Consider the following 16,823-nt stretch of genomic DNA (forward strand, 5'->3'; position numbering starts at 1 on the left):
GCAGGACAACCCCAGCCCGTCATTCCACTGATTGCCACACACTCCTCTGTTGCCTTTTTGGCAGCAATTTCTGCCGGGCCCCCCTCCATTCTGCCTTTCACTTTGTCCCAGTAATGATAATGGGACACATGCCTTCACCGCCACACACAATGTTATATCACACAAGCACACACTCTCACTCTGTCTGTCCGTCTCTCGCACACACACACTCAGGGGCACAGTGTTAGTACGGTTTCTCTGTTAAATGTAGTAAGTCCCTGTCGCCCCATCCTGCCAGCTTTGTCTGCCCTCAGCTGTTCCGGCCCGGTGCCCGTATTGTGCTGCCGGGCTCATTACCAGAAGCACTGTGGCCCGAAACCTCCTCACTAATAGGCCCGGGGAGAGACAGAGAGGAGTTATTTCTGTTGTGTCGTCTGTGGAGCAGTTGTAATGTGTGGGGTTTTTTGGCAGCAGGACTGTTAATGTTTAACGCTCGCTGCTGTTATTTCTCTGGCTGGTCCTCAGCTGGCTGGAGAAGCTGAAAAAAAGGGTTTCACTTAAAAGATTTTCCTCATTCCAGCGAGGCACATGAACGCGAACGAGCGTATATGGATGTGTATCATGTCTCTGCATGCTTGAGCAAGGGACTTGCAACCAATGAGCGTCTGGGTGGTTGATGGGCTGTCTGGGGTGGACCAGGCCACTTGGACAACAATGGGATGAAATTCTGGTGTTGTTTAAAGTTTACAGAGCAGTGTGTGTGTGTGTGTGTGTGTGCGTGTGTGTGTGTGTGTGTGTGCGCGTGTGTGTGTGTCTACAGTGGTTTGGCTGGAGGAGCGAGAGGAAGCAGGGGGTGTAAAGGAGTGAGTCAGGAAATGGTGAAATGTGAGGAGATGGAAGACTTGAGGGGGGAAAGAAAAAGAAAGAGGAGCGCATACTGTAAACAGAAACGTGTCAGGGCTGATCTTCATCAGCAGATCCTCTGACTGAGGACTTCAGGTGATTGTCTCAGAGAAAACCCTTCATGCAGTCTGATTGAGGAGTTACATAATTAGACTTGAGGGTTTCTTTAAAGATGAATTAGGCCATGAACTGTGCAGAAGTTCGTGAACTAAAAAACGACTACAGCGATCGCGGTGGTCTAATGAGAGTAAAGAGCAGCTCAGAAGATCCAACACAGGAGTTCAATCAGGTTCAAGTGCAGGTTTCAAATAAATACTCTGATATTAAGTTACAAATAAAACAACAACAAAAACCATTATTATCGCATTTATTTTCATAATAATAATAAAATGAAAATGTATTTATTTTATCGGTCTCATTATTTTTTATATTGTGTTTTTGTTTTGTTTTTTCTAAATTATCAAAAAATTTAAAAAGAAATGTATTTTTTTTTAAAAAGGAAAAAATCGTCCCGACCTCTCGCCATTAATCTCGCGGTAGGTGGAGGTGGTGGTGGCACCAGGTGGGCCGCGGCACCGCCGAACCGTGGCCTCGTTACGGCGGCTCTATAATGAGGCCGCAAAGAGGAAAGAAATAATTGCAAATAAAAGTACATGATGCAGAAAATAAAAAAAGAAATTAGACAGATGCGCGTGTTTTTCGGGATCATTGACTGTGTCCTTTAAAAAAATGCTGAGTGGAAAAAAAAAAAGCATTTCAGGTTTTTTTTCTGTTGTTGTTGTTTTTTGGGGGGGGGGGGGGGTCAGCTCACCGAAATAGCGTCAACGATGACGTCACCAATAATAATAATAATAATAATAATAATAATAATAATAATAATAATAATAATAATAATAATAACCGATTTAACGTATCACAATTTCCCTGCTATATTGAGCTCTGGAGAATTGAGAAAGCAAACAGGGAAAAAGCACATAAATTTGTCATGCTTTAATTAAAATAATTCTTTAGAAATTCATTATGTACATCTGCAATAATATTAATAACAGTATAAGAAAAAATAGTCACAGTTTTTACCAAACATCAGAACATCAGCATGACAACAAACTCAATTTAACTGAAGCAAAAACAAACGTATTTCAAGCCTTGTTGGTTTTTAGTGGCCAAATCATCATCACCCCCTCCCCTCTTAGTGAAACTGCATCACTTCCCCCATAAAGTAATTCTTCATTTACATTATGTACATATTGCTGGACAGATATGTAATTGTCTTTGAGGGGCGTATGGAGGCTTTTCTTCTGTCACTGTGATTTTTTTCCCCCCAACAGTAAAATCAGAATTTACAGTAACAAAAAATAAAATAATAATAATCACAAACTGAATTTGCAGGCAAGCATACAAGTAGATTGAGAATAGAAATTGATTCGTGGTGATAGGATAGGATTCAGTTTTTTCCCTCTTCTTAAAAACAAAGAAAAACAAATAAAGGTTGTAAACAAAGCAGGCATAGTTCAGTACAAAGAAGTTGCATATCCCTTATTCACTGGATCAGTGGAGTCAAGTTGCAGATGTGCCAGGAAAAGAAAAGAAGAAGAAAGAAAACAGTCTTTGGCCAAAACAGCGCTGAATGGATTCATACTGAAAATATGCTCCCATGGAGTCTGTGGAAACAAGCCCTGGAGGAGGTCGTGGTTAGCAATGTGTAAACGTGCATGAGTCACAGCTACCCTGGGAAACGGTGTCTGTGACTGCAAATAAATACAGGAGCAGGCTTAGGATGACCATGAGAGGACGAGAAGGAGAGAAAAAAATGTGTTGCTGGGTCATCAGTAGAAGTCTCGAGTTCACTTCCAGTTTAGAGCTGCGTGTCTCGGTCCACATCAGATCAGCTGATGGTAAGGTCTCCAGTCTTTACCGTGGCGTGGAGGCCCATCAGGACTGAGGCGAGCAGCGAGGACTAGAGGTGGTCGTAGGCGGCTGCAGATGGCGGGCCCGTGCGGGAGGCCGAGCTGTAGTAATAGGGCGAGCCTGCGGGGGGAGACACAGATGGAGCTGGATGATGCTGGTGGTCACAGCTTTGGCTCTGAGTGTTTTGAGGCTGAAGGCCCATCGCGACCTGCACGTAATGAGGGACCCGGAAACCCTAAAAGCATGAGTGATGCTGGGGTATGTTTCAAGCAGAAAATCAGCCATCAAACCTCCACCTATCTGTCAATTAATAAAATTTGGTGATGAGATGAGAATACAAAGCGAGTTTCTCCAGCAATTAGACTACAAGATGCCTGCCTGCACTCCACAAAACTGCAGTAACAATACAACAATACTGCATACACTGCTGTCTTTGAGGTAAAAATGAATACATTTCAAGCTACTGTACATTTCAGTGTCGAGAAATGGAAATGTTAAAGGTTTAGATGACTTTTTGCTCATTAGTTAATGAAAAGTTGTTTTACCAGTTGTCTGATGTTATATTGTTTTGTCTGCAGCCCAGATGTGGCTTTTAATACAGCAAAATTTTTACCAAGATAAATGAATATGTTAAAGAAAGGTAGGGGGGTCAAAAAGTGCATTAGGTGTCACGCGCGCCACTTCCTGGTAGGCCGTCTATTAAATTCTAGTCAGAGTGAAATGTTTCTGAATCATAAGGTCAGAGAGAAAATTCTCGTAAACCGTTTGTGAATTCTGGAGAAGCTCCGCAGGGGACACGTTCGCCGCCTTAGTAACAAATATGCACGGGGTTGGGCTTACGTGTGCTCAGTTACTCACCCAGCAAGCTGGAGTTGGTGAACCTCCAGGCTTCGCTGTACGAGGTGTAGGGCGAGTGGCTGTAGGACTGACCCGAGTAGTCTGCACCTGCTGCAGAGAAGGAAAAGAACATTTTAAAAATAAAGTTGAGCAAACAGTCCAAACGCTCCGAGCTGAAACACGCGAGGAGACGTTTTTTATTAAAATGCAAAGCTGGAGCATTGCAAGGAGCTCGGCAGGTTGTTTGTCTGAGTGCCAGCATCTGTTCAGCCTTAGCTCATAATTCACCGACAGTTAGTGCGGCCTGTAAACCATTAATCTGTGGTGCAGGTGGATGGCTGAGGGTAAAATCCCTCGGCCCAGTGGTGCGTGCACACAGCTAGCCTTTACGCCCTCTTTCTCCAGCGCTTAGGCCCCTTCCATCGTTCAGCCTCTGCCCTCTGAAATGTCCTCCTCCTCTCTCCATCCTGCACTTCCTGTCTGGCAACTCCTCTTTCTTTCATTTTTCTTTTCTTCTTCTTCTTCTTTTTTTTTTAAACATTCCAATATCTAATTGGTAATTATGTTGGCTGGAATGAATCCCTGAGCTCCCCACCTCCTCCTCCTTTTCTGCCCCCCCCCCTACTCGGTAATTGTGTATCAACGCTTCCTCACAGCGAGCCCACCAGAAAAAATAATAAATCAGACCCTCTCATTTCGCGCTTCGGAGGGCAGACTTCAAATAAAAAAAAAAAAAAAGGCAGATCGCACACATACATGCACATACACACTCTCTCTCTCTCTCTCTCTATGCTCACATGCAGGCATCTTGACACACACACACACACACACACACACACACACACACACACACACACACACACACACACACACACACACACACACACCCTGTAAAAAACAACAACAAAAAAACCTTCTACTCTTCCCAGCTTTACGCCCCATCCACCCACAACCATTGCATCTCCCTCCTGGGCCCCCTGGTTCCCATGGCGATGTGTGGTAAGAGGTGTCTGGGTGAGGGGGTGTGGGCAGCAGGGTGGAACCCCAGCCAGTTCCCTGTACCCCTCCCCATCGGGCTCACGTGCACCCCTGCGCTCGTTCACCCTGGCAAGACTACTCATTAACTCAGCCCGTCTCCTGGTTAATCTACAAGCCGCCATCCTGCCCTGCTCCTTCTTTCTGTTTCCTTTCCTTCCTCCTCTTTCTCTCTCTTTCTTTCTACTTGTCTTTCCATTTTTCCATTTTTAAAACAAAAACGTATTCCTTCGGGTCAGCTCCTTACCTGCTACCATTCCCGTGATTGCAGAGGAAGAGTATCCCGTCTGAGCAGGGGAGGGGATGTGAGGTGGGTAGCCAGGGAGGGTGGAGCTCACCATGTCGCGCCCTGAAAGCACACAAAAAAGCCGCACATCTTTAACACCGAGGTGGATGTTTAGATTGGTGTTTTGTGCTGGACAAACGTGTAAGATGCAAAGACTGAATTGAAGCTGAAACGATAGGATCAGTTTATCATTTAACTTTCTGCAGCATTCAAATGCCGAAAAATAAACGAATGAGCAAAAAGTAAACAGAGATGAGATGGATGGCTGCGTTACCTGAGATGACAGACTGACTGCTGAATTGCCCATACACTGGTGCATGATGGGAGAATGAGTTGAAGGCGTTGGGGAAATGGTTGGAACTGCTGCTGCTGCTGCCGCTGCAGCTGCTGCCGCTGACAGAAATGGGTTTCTGCAGCGCGTGCAGCTCCACAAAAGCCAGGTTACAGGCTGCCATGTTTGGGGAGGGGGTTGTGCTGGTCACTTCTGGGGACATTTCCTGTTTTAGACAAAGTGGCAGGGTCTGTACGGGCTCTGAGGTGGCGAGAGCCAGTGTGCAGCGCGTGGGTAAGGAAATAAAAAAACAAAACAAAGCAAAAACAAATGGTGAACATGGGTGGAAGTGAAAAAAGAAAAAACACGCAGGACTAAAAGAACTGTGTGAAATGCCAAAACTGAACAAAGAGTGAGCGGCAGCATGTGGAGGGTTCTGGGCCCTGTGGTTAATGGAGGTTAAAGAGCATAATCCAGCATTAAGAGTCTCACCAGTCACCATGGTGTAGCTCTGGTGTGCCGACAGATTTCGTCCAATGGCAGAGCTGGATGATGAGAGGCTGGTCTTGGCTTCGTCTAGGCTACCGTTGATGAGGGACAGCGGGTACAGAGTCTGAGGATGATAAAGGCTGCTGTTACAAGTGTACAAGTAAAAAAATGAAATGAGGCTTTTCAGTCCAAACAGTCAGTACCTGCTCGGTTTTGCTGTTTGCTGCTGATCCGAATGAATCCGGAGGATAGTGATGACGATCGAAGCCGCAGTCCAGATGTTGCGAGGCGGGGGGGAAGTGTTCCACTCTCATCTGTTTCCTCGGGATGCCTCCGCTGCCCTGAGAGTCCACGCTGTGCCGACAGCTCTCCTGATCACCTGTGAGAGGCAACGAGGAGGATAGAGGAGGAGGAAAGCTTCGTGTTAAACTGGCAAACAGTAATTTTATCCTGAAGGTCTTTAAATGTCCTCTGAGAAGATTTTGGCCCCTTCAATTATTTGAAAACTAAAGAGCTAAAGAGCTTGTCTCTTTAGCACAGTTCCTAAGTGGCTCTAATCTTAATTAACTGGTTTGTAGTTCTTTGTGGCCATCTGCGTCCCTCAGAGCTCCATCCCAAGTTTGCGTTCTCTTACTACTTCTTTGAATTTATTAGAAATCACAACATTAATAAAACTAAAGCAGGCCATAAATCACCGCTAACAAATGATTACACTGATATCAACGACTTGATTGCCTGCGTCCCTGACAGACGTCAGCTTTTTAGTTATTGGAGGAAAAACTGAGATCTGTCTAAATGCTGAAGAACAGGACAGAAGCTGCTGTGTCACAGTGATTGGTGTTAAGCGTGCCCTGTCGTGCACAGGACCTTGCAAACCTTAATAAAGTAAAGCTGAATTTCCGTTCGAGGGACAACTTTTGGCCTGTTTTACCCTTGCAACAGGAAAGTGTTCTTACAGGAAACAAGGTCAGATTAATGATTAAATAAAGCAGCTGGGAGAGCCATACTTGTTTTCATCTTTAAAAGTTTTAGAGTGCATGCCTGCAGAAGACCTAGAAACAAGTTTTTCCAGCCATATTTGCCTTTGTTTTCTCAGTATTGTTAAGGATAGTGGGCAGTAACCCAGTCTTTCTTATGAATAAGCTTCAGATTGCGGTGTTTTGTTTGCTAGATTGATTTCTTACTGTCATCGTGGCTCCTTTTGCCTTCGCCGTTGGGTTGAGGAATACCCAGCAAGCCACTGATGGAGTAAGTTGAACCCAGAGAGTCCGACTGCGGGGATTCTGGAGGGGTGACCGCAGAACTGGGGACTGAGAGCGAGAGAAAGAGAGAACAACAAAGACAGATCTGAGACAACGATACTGCGCAGCTCTTTGCTGCTGATGTGACGAGAGGCCCGAGTTTAATCTCGCAGAGCAATGTATTTAATCCTAATCCTTTCCTGCATCCCTTGTTGTCGTGCATGTGTTCATAAGTGGTGCAGACTTACTCAAAGTTTGCCCTGGACTCAGGCCTTTTCCATCCAGAGGAAGGTTAAACGGCTGCTGGACCTTCGTTCGGATTATTCTGGAACAAAAACAACAATTTTTAATGGATTAAAGCATTCCCACTAATTATACCACACACACACACACACACAAAGGCAAAACAAAGGCAGCACACTCAGTCTCAGCCATTCAGCTCAGCCGAACTCAGCCAGTCACAGCTAAATGCTGCTTAACCACCTGAACCCCGGCTTACACGATTTCATTCATAATTCAGTTTGGCACCTGTTAATGGAGCTCACGCTGGGCACTGTGTCACTGTCACACACTCCCTCCGCCAGCAGCCGGTCTCTGATTTCCCAGGCGAACATGGTGGGATTCTGCCTCTTGTACTCAGCGATCTTCTCCACAACCTTAGGAGTGGCCACTTTGGGCTTGGAGCCGCCAATCACACCGGGCTTGATGCTGCCTGTTTCATAGTAGCTGGAAGGGAAAGATGATTTTGTAAGTGGAAAGTTTAGACGGGACATAAAAGTGCTCCTGATGATTAAGCAACCTCTCAGCTCTCGAGACTCTCATTAACAGGAACAATTAACAGGAAGTTGAGGACTCACCGTCCCAGGATCTTGCTGACGCAGCCGTGGCTGACTCGAAGCTGCCGGGAGATGTCACAAGGCCGAACCCCCTGATGGGCCATGTCCACAATGCGTTGCCGGATCACCTCCGGAAGCGGGCGTCCATTAACAAACATTCCACCTAGTTGGTTAAGACCCCCATGACCTGGGGGAGGAGGGGGGATGAACACTTATAAATGTCATGGAACTCACGTGCACCTGTCTGCACACACGCACACATGCATGTTGATTCAATCACACCTGCTGATTCACACATCATTTATCCAGGTTAACTCTATAAAAGCTGTTTGCATGGAAAGAAATGATCTAAAAGTTCACACACACAGATTTTACAGATTCATACCAGAACTTTACTCAGTGTTTTAATCTATTTATATTTTATTTAAAATATAACATAAAAATAATTAAAAGAAATAAAAAAAAATACTAATGATTACATATTAGTGCTATATTTTGCAGAACCGGGCATATTTAATTTATCTAAAGTAAACAGAATTTATCCCTAAAGCAAGACTGATGTTTTAGATTTAGATAATAAACAAGATGGCAGTGAGTCGTGGAGGTTAGTGAGACCTTTTGATACTTGGATGTGGTTAGCGTCAGTCTTTTCTGGAAGCTTTTTGTGTGTTTAAAAGTTTTATAAATAGGAAAAAAGCTGATATTGATCAAAACTTCAGTTATTTTGGGTGTGAAATTGCTTTTGTGTTTAACACTGGCAACAAACAGAAATGCGCATTCTGGAAAAACTAATGGTTCTTTGATGATCCCACTGGCTAATCGCCTCCTTATAAATAACACCTTCAGGCTTTTCTCCTCACAGTTCCCATTTATAGGCCGCTAATTTGAGGCTCAGTTGGCTTCAGTGACAGTGACTAATGTTATTTTACATTTCAGGAGAACATGTCACTCAGTGAAGGGGCGAGGTGGAGGGGGGTGGGGGTGGGGTAACATTTTAAACTGTGAAGTTCAAGTAAAAAAAAGAAAAAAATCGGATTGTCTATACTCAGTTTTTATTATTTTATGCGTTTCCAGCCTGTTTTTGAGAAGCATCTGTTCACATGAATTATTAAAGTTTAATATCTGTTCTCTGGCACATATAAAAAATATGTATATGTATTTTTTACACTACAGAAATGTGACTGGTGTTCTACAATAACGTGATTTTTTTTTTCATTTTTAATGCACATGAAGCTGATTTTCTGCGCGCATTTACTACAAATTAGGCACAAAGTGCTCCCCTGCTTCGCCCCGGCATATCCTCCATGTCTTCTCTAAAGGCTTGCACGGTGGTGACTCTGCAAGAACACCATTGCTTTTAATTTAACCCCATTGAGTCGCTCGTTTCTCTCAGCCTTTTCTCTTTTCCCCCCCAGCTTTCATTTCCACATCAAACAGCGGCCGGACGAGGCCGAGGCATGGAGGGAGGGCAGCCTCTATTAACGCTGCCAGCCGAGTGTGGAAAAAAATCTCCCTGCCAAGCTTCATCAACCTGCAGGATATTAAAGCGGAGCGGCCCCGAGGCGGACAGGGGGGTAGTGCGTGAACGCGCACGGCGCACTGACACCACGCACACACAGAAAAACAAAGCATGGGTTAATAGATAGATAGATAGATAGATAGATAGATAGATAGATAGATAGATAGATAGATAGATAGATAGATAGATAGATAGATAGATAGATAGATAGATAGATAGATAGATAGATAGATAGATAGATAATCCACGGTCTTCATAGAAGAACACATCTCAGTATTTACCTCTCCCGGTGTTACTGGACATATCCCTGAGTTTGTGCTTGTTGCTCCACCAGCTGAACGTGACGCTCTCCTCCTCCACGCCGACCCGGTTAAAGTGTGTTTATACTCCTACCCCTGCCTGGTCTGGCATGAGTGTTCTCCCACCAACTTCGAGCTGCAGGACATCAAGGTGTTTGTGAAACTGGCTGCTGGTCATATCTGTGCGGCCTCTGAACTCCTACTAAACAAACGTTTCCTCCCTGCGCGTTCATCTCACACCGTTAGGTCTACCTGTGGCCCACCTGCTTGTGCTAGTGGGCTACGGTGTGATGATTGAACAGTCTGCAGGAGATTTAGGCCATAATCTTTATGGCATTATAAAGACTGTATTTGATTTGTCTTATTATAGCGATGATTTGTTTATTATAGCGATACATTTATGTATATTCAGTCAGTACCGAATGAAAGCCGAGGTAAACATCATGGCAGCAGTCTCTACGAGACATGGAGCTGAAATGACAGGACTTCACGTTGGATGTGTTAAAGTGAGAGGCCAGCTAGAGAGATGAAAAATAACAATGTGTTATCATTTCTCGGTTTAAGGACACCCAGGTCTGTATAATGATTAGATCCATTGTAGACGCGGTGGCTGGCAGTTGTTTTTGGCTGTGTGTGTGTGTGTGTGTGTGTGTGTGTGTGTGTGTGTGTGTGTGTGTGTGTGTGTGTGTGTGTGTGTGTGTGTGTGTGTGTGTGTGTGTGTGTGTCTCTTGTCTACAGGCTTCATCTGTTCAGCTGCTGTACACTGAAGGACTTTTCAGCTCTGGGAAATTCTCACGAAAATGAGCAAAAACATCAAGTGGTAATTTATGAGTAACGAGGGAAGAAAGAAAAAAAGAAACGATATGACGCCCGTCCTAAAAAAGCAGGTAAGCAGAAGTGGATCAAAAGTCAATAAAGCCGCTGCTGGTTTCTCTAAATGTTCAAAATGTTGTCATGACCTGCTGGGAGGCAGTTTTAAATGACGGACAGGACACCTGGACGGCCTGATTCAGTTCAGTTTACCTGCAATAACTTTAACATCGCAGGTACTAATAATCCATACAGCGCATGCCCAGGTCTAATTTACCTGATACTAATTCATTCATTATTAACTGAAACACACTTTTAATCTCGCTGAACAATCCAATGACAGTTATCTACTTTTTTTTGGTAAGTACTTACTTTATTTGACTTTATTTGACTTATTTTTGTTAGCAATTAGAAATATGTAATATTTTGAAACCTGAAACATGTGTGATAGTCTTAAAAAATAATCGAACTTCTAGATGATTATTAATAATGGAAATTGGAGGTAGCTGGTGAAGAAAAATTTAAAAGCATTTAAACTAATATGACATGACTCTAATGTAAAATTAAATCAAGTGTGTTTTATTTAATTTACTTCGATCAGGCCAAATAAAGAGCCGGTACACAGATGATCCACGGCGGGCTAACTTTTACGTTTGGACGTGAATGTATCATGGCTAAAACTGTGTAATTATTAATTTAATAAGCTGCCCGCTGTTTTCGATCGCTTGTATTAACGACGGTTATAAATGTTCAGTGTAAAACGTGATTTCCAGCAGAAATTGAAGGCCTCGCTGTTTTGCTCACAATTCCAAATTTAGCATAAAAACAAGACAGTTTGCGTTAATGAATGTATCATTGACTGTGATGGGGGTGCTTTTTATTTTAGGAGGAACTATTTATTTATTTATTTTAAGAAATCAATGCACTTTGGAAAATTAATAAGAATTATTCATCTGTTTTTGCGCGAGGACCCGTGCCTATAAGGTCACTCGAATTATGTCACTTAAAGACACAAAACAGACACACTCTTTGTTTTTTTCTGCGCACATTTTTCAACTTTAATTAAATTCTTTAGATAACGTCTTGTTAAACAGCGTTTAACCCTGAGCTCTGTCTCGCAGCATTTTGCCCGGTGATTTCTCTCCGTGTTGTCAGGATTGTCTAACGTTCTCATTCAGACATGACAGATCACACAGAAAACATGTTCACTTTAGAAGAGGGCTTACCTTTCCACGCAGGAGCTCGAAATAACAGCAATAATCATAAAAAATGTTCCACAGCAAATATTCTGATATTATCCAAACGATCTCTGGTGGTGTGCGTCCGAGCCGCGTTGGAGGAGGATGGACCGCTGTTGTGCTGCGTTGTGTTGCGTCGTGTGTGCGCAGTCGGCACTGACTCAGGTTTTATCCAGCAGGGCTGCGCAGAGGATGGAGCACTGCAGCCATTGGACGAGGAGGATGGAGGAGGTGTGTTTTGGGTTGGTTTTGGGGTTTTTTGGTTTTTTTTGAGGAGGAGAGGGGAAAAAGTGGGACAGGATGACTGACCGCGGGCTCTGATGGCATCACACCCCCTGAGTGACTGTACGGAAACACTTGTCAGGAGGCGGCTTGTTTCTATTCACCTCCAGCGACAGCCCGCTTTGATTAGATGGTGAACCGGCGTGTGACACCGGGCCCGACTTCCACACGATTTGCTGCGATGCCTCCCTGACAGGCGACTCTGGAGGATCCCACTGAGTCCCACTGAAAAATGTTTTGCAAAACTTTTTTTTTTTAACTGAACAAAGAGCAGAAAATGAAAGGTGGAAAATACTCTCAGGTCAGCAGGAGAGACTCTTATGTCCAAATTAAATCGGGGGAAACAAATTAATCTTCGCAACCAATGAGGAATCACGTTATTTATATAAATATAGTTTAACCAAAAAATAAAAGTAATAACAATTCAAATAATTAGTCTTTACCAAAATAAAATACTCCGCGAATAATAAATAAATAGATAATAAATAAAAACACGAAAATTAAATTAACCTCTGGTCCTATAATTTTTGTTGTACTTCATCTATATCTTATTTTTAAATGTTGCTCTCTTCCTTCATATTTAACAACAAAAATTTGCCTGCATGTCTTTAAAAAACGATACAAGGTAAACCTTTTACTGGTTGCATACAGCATTAGAATAAAAACAAAAAAACAACTAAATATGACGAGAAAAAATAAAAAGTTTTTGGCTCACACAGGAGACAGAGGGGCTTCTGAAATAAGCTGCAAGACACTAAAGGATTTTTTTTTGCATTTGAGCTTTTTCCAGCTTTTATGTAAAGAACGCATCCGTGCTTCAGTGTGTCCACGTAGTGGTTTTGTGTAGTTGAAAAAAAAAGTAGTTCTTGGTTTGACTTTCTGCACCGTACTTGCAGCAGGCCCCTGCGTGTGCGTGATGTGACAGCAGGGTGTCAGGATCCCGGTGAGTTTAAGACGCTGTTAAACGTTGTTCTCATGAGCCTGTAAAACAAACACAACACCTCTAATAACAGACACCAATGGCACCGTGTCGTCTGTCTCAAATTCAAGTGGCTTTACTCGGCCATATGGACTTAAAAGAATACGATCTGGGAAATAAAGAAAGAAAGAATCAACTTTGCGCTCTGGAAATCGTTCATTCGTCGTCTTTGAAAAGCTCTGCCACTGCACATGGTCAGGTCAGAGCCGTTGCTGGACAAAGGGTCGAGTGTTTTAAAATAAACACAAACGCCAGCACATTAAAGGAATCGTAGTATTAGCTGGAAGCAGAAACAGTCCTCTGTAAAGTGATCGGAGCGCAGAGAAAATGACAAGTGCCTGAAGGGAGAGGTGGCAGAGAAGAGAGGGAGAGAGGGACAGAGAGGTTACCGAGAGTTTAACAAGGGATTAAAACTCAACGATTGGTATCTATCGCGATCATACTCTGAATTAAAATAGCCTTTAATTATACGACTCCATTTGCCAAGGGGCGAAATTCATACACGCCCCAAAATCCACCGGCCTCTCCGAACGCAGGAAGACCGACATGAAGAAGTTACTGTTAAATATGTCAAAAGTTTCTTAACCTTAATTTTTCCCCAGCTGGAGAATGTCAAAGTTGAGGCTGTAAGATATCATTAAAAAGCATAAAAACACAAAAAGGTTTGCGTTTTATTTGAAAACATAAATTACTGAAAAACATAAATTCGCACGGAAGATGTAAGAGGAGAGAAATGAATACCATGGTCCAAGATTTACAATCCAAATGTTTTCTCTTAAACTATAAATTCAGTTTGAATTATTGCGCATTTAGGTGTAAAAATATTATAGAAAAAATAGAATATACTTTATTGTACAAGAAGAAGATTTGGCTTTACTTTATAAACAGCTCATCATAAGGTTGTATTTGTGTAATTAACGTACTAAATCCAGTGTGTTTACAAGATAAAACAAGATCACTGCTAAAACTCTATTTACACGCAGACTGGCGCATTAGGCTGGATTTACTGTGTTCATTTTGAATAAGTGTTATAACTGCAAGGCTATCCAAATGCAATCCTCGCCAGACAAGATGTGCACTTGTATGAACATCACTCCTCATATATCCCCAAAGTGAGCAAATGTTAAATCGTTCCTCATAAAGACTCGCTAAAGGCTTGTTGGCAGACTTTTAAGCCACTCTCTGCTTCCTCGTTCAGTTTTCATGTCTTTGGAACTCATCGTCTTCCCTCTTGATTGCTCTGCCGGCCAATTTAGAAAAAGTGTACTTATTTACCCTGAGCGATAACTGTGGGAAGTCTCTGAAACGTGCAGAAAATGTTCAGTGGGACACACGCAGGGGGGGTGGGGGTGGAGGGGACTCAAGAGCAGCTCGGTCTGTTTGGGTTAAAAATTAAAAGGCGCACTCAGGACAAAAGAAAAATTCCACTTATAGGACTATTTTATTTTTCTCCGGGTGTGTCGTGTTTGTTGTGTATCTCCGGACTGATTTCCCCGAGCAAAGTGTGTGTCCCTGTAAGAAACCTGTGACCTGCGGCTACAGGTGGCAACAAAAGTTGGGGGTAAAAGGTCAGCCAGAGCGAGCATTTCCGACTCCAGAGATAGGAAATCATCCTCAACTATCCTCTTTATATTTCCTTTATATCCTAGAGTTTGTGAAGAAAATTGGACCTGGAAACGATCTCCAGGTTATTCAGGTGATAAACCTGGTCTCAAAGCTAAAATATGTCATGAAAAGGAGGGTGGGTGGGTAGCACGGGATAAATCAGGTGTGCAAGGAGCCGCCGAATGCCAAGGACGCACAGTCCGCCTGGGCACGAGCTCGATTTCGTCATTTCGTCAAAATACACGCGCACGCGCGCGCACACACAACAAAGTTTCCACAAATATTTAACAGCTCAGACTCTCTCACTCAGATTAAGCAGAAGTGTGCGGGTGTCCGTCTCATTGTGCACGCGCCTAGAAATCGCCTTCTGTGCTTCTGCGCGCTCCCGTAAAGATAAATGGGAGAGGAAGAAAAAAAAAAAACATCCACTTAATGACAACTTTAATAAATCTAAGCCTTGTGGGCGCTTGTCTCTTTGTGGTCAGCGAGTCGAGATGAGCCACATAATTAGGCCATAATAGCTGGAGAAACATCTCAGTATTGATGATCCCATTAGGGCAACGATTTTAGCGCACAACTTCTAAAACATACATTTTCTATCCTAATCTTATCTACAAGGGGCTTCTCACACTGACAAACGCTTGAGGAAAATATAACTGCTGCTTACATATCAAGTATTTCTGTTATAATGAATGTTTATTCACTCAAATTCGGACTTGATGGCTTATTCTGTTAAGCTGAAGCTCCTCAGGTGTGTCACTGGGGCCATGAGAGGGTTCATAGAAGTACACATTCATTGGGGGGAGTTTGATTCACACTTTGCCCACAAAGCTCCAGACATGTGAACCTTAGTGATCTACAGTGTAGCGTATATGTTACCATATGGCATCCAGACATGTTTAGGTGTCAAGCCTTCCTTCCTTGCTGTTACTCTCGTGATGCATGTGTTGCCAGCAGCTTTTCAGTGCCTCCTCTCTCTCTCTCTCCAACCAGCCTTTACCATCTGTTGTAGCTCCCCTCCATTCTGTCCCTTCATCTTTTTCTTCCCATCTTCCTGTGTTTTGTGCACTGTCCACCCTCCCTCCAGCTTTGTCTGTCTTAGTTCATCCCTGTCCATTGTTCTCCCTTGTTCCTCCCCATTTCCGCTTTGCTGTTACCCTCTGACCTCACCCCCTTCCACCCTGCTGACCCCCTCCATCACCACCACCTCCGCCGCCATCACCCCACACAACTTGGGACCCCAAATCTTCTTGTTCTTCTCTTCACTGATTCCCCTTTTAAGTTTCTTTCGGAGGGCTAATAACTGTTGCCAGCAAGCTCCACACAAAATCCCAGCATGATTGCTATTGTGAGACGTACAATGGCGTGCTGGCAGTAATAGCCATTAGCAGCAGAGGGGCTTGGCTCGGACGTAATGTTGAGCTGTGTTTAGCCCACATGCAACTTGGACCGGTGGTCAGATAGGAACTTTCACTTTCATGACCGATCACCATCAAGTTTTTAATTTCCTCTGAGTCTTTTTCTCCAGTATTTTTCTTTCTTCCCCCCCTAAAACAACATAAAAGTGGAGGAACTTATTAAAACGTGCAGTTATTTCCTTAATAATTTACACAAAGCAGGAGGGTGGGTGATACAGGCCACAAACTGACAACAGCACTCTCTGGGTAAAAGAAGGAGACTTTGATCAGAGCAGCTGGTGGACCTTGTCTTCATACCTGTCACTCAGAAGAGATTACCAAGGAGACGTGCATCACAAAGCTTGCAATTGGCTGCAACAGTTGAAGGGGTGTGGAGCCGAGTGTCCTCAGGGGAACTCAGGTGCTCTCCTTGCAAGAAAAAAAGAGTGAGACCGCAGAGCTGATCGTACGTAAAGTAAAAGAGCCTCATTATCCTCGGAGTGGTATGTAGCCATAATGCAGAAAATATCAAAGAATGTGAAGCAAATGAAAAAATAAAGAAAAACAGAGCACTTTGTGTCATCCTCTGGATTAGTGCCTTATTACTTCCTGCTTCTGATGAACTTGCTGAAGAGACGTGACAACAGGAACACAGCACATTGGGGTCACTTAAGAGAAGAACTTATGCTGTGCAAAACTGCCAAGGAGAAAAAGTTAGTTTCCTAGTTTCCTTTTTAACCCAATAGTATCGCTGTGAAGTGTCCTTGGAGAGTGATTTTATAGCTCCAGTTAAGTTGCTAGGTTTCGACAAATACAACCTGCCTGTCACGAATGAATTACAAAGGAGTGTTATACGGGACGTTTAAGGTTACCATTTGTGTGTGGATTTGAAGCAGACACGATGTTGCC

At 43.4% G+C, this 16,823-nt stretch overlaps 1 protein-coding gene across 4 annotated transcripts; it reads right to left on the reverse strand.

Moving 5' to 3' along the window:
• Positions 1 to 1,985: 1,985 nt before the first annotated feature.
• pax8 (paired box 8) lies at positions 1,986 to 11,786 on the reverse strand. Of its 4 annotated transcripts, none has more exons than XM_026173767.1 (12): positions 11,640 to 11,786; positions 9,586 to 9,739; positions 7,807 to 7,948; positions 7,478 to 7,675; positions 7,198 to 7,274; positions 6,893 to 7,018; positions 5,912 to 6,087; positions 5,712 to 5,832; positions 5,223 to 5,480; positions 4,910 to 5,011; positions 3,649 to 3,738; positions 1,986 to 2,910 (listed from the first exon to the last, which is right to left on the reverse strand). In XM_026173767.1, exons 2-12 carry the CDS (start codon positions 9,605 to 9,607, stop codon positions 2,840 to 2,842), a joined length of 1,383 nt encoding a protein of 460 aa, XP_026029552.1. In that variant the 5' UTR covers positions 9,608 to 9,739; positions 11,640 to 11,786; the 3' UTR covers positions 1,986 to 2,839. The 4 variants fall into 4 exon arrangements, with proteins under 4 accessions (XP_026029552.1, XP_026029551.1, XP_026029553.1 ...); XM_026173766.1 differs by having other exon boundaries at positions 7,807 to 7,972; XM_026173768.1 differs by lacking the exon at positions 5,223 to 5,480 and having other exon boundaries at positions 7,807 to 7,972.
• Between the last annotated feature and the right edge of the window lie 5,037 nt (positions 11,787 to 16,823).

This window comes from Astatotilapia calliptera, chromosome 7 (genome assembly GCF_900246225.1).
Source record: "Astatotilapia calliptera chromosome 7, fAstCal1.2, whole genome shotgun sequence".
In the NCBI taxonomy this organism is placed as follows: Eukaryota; Metazoa; Chordata; class Actinopteri; order Cichliformes; family Cichlidae; genus Astatotilapia; species Astatotilapia calliptera.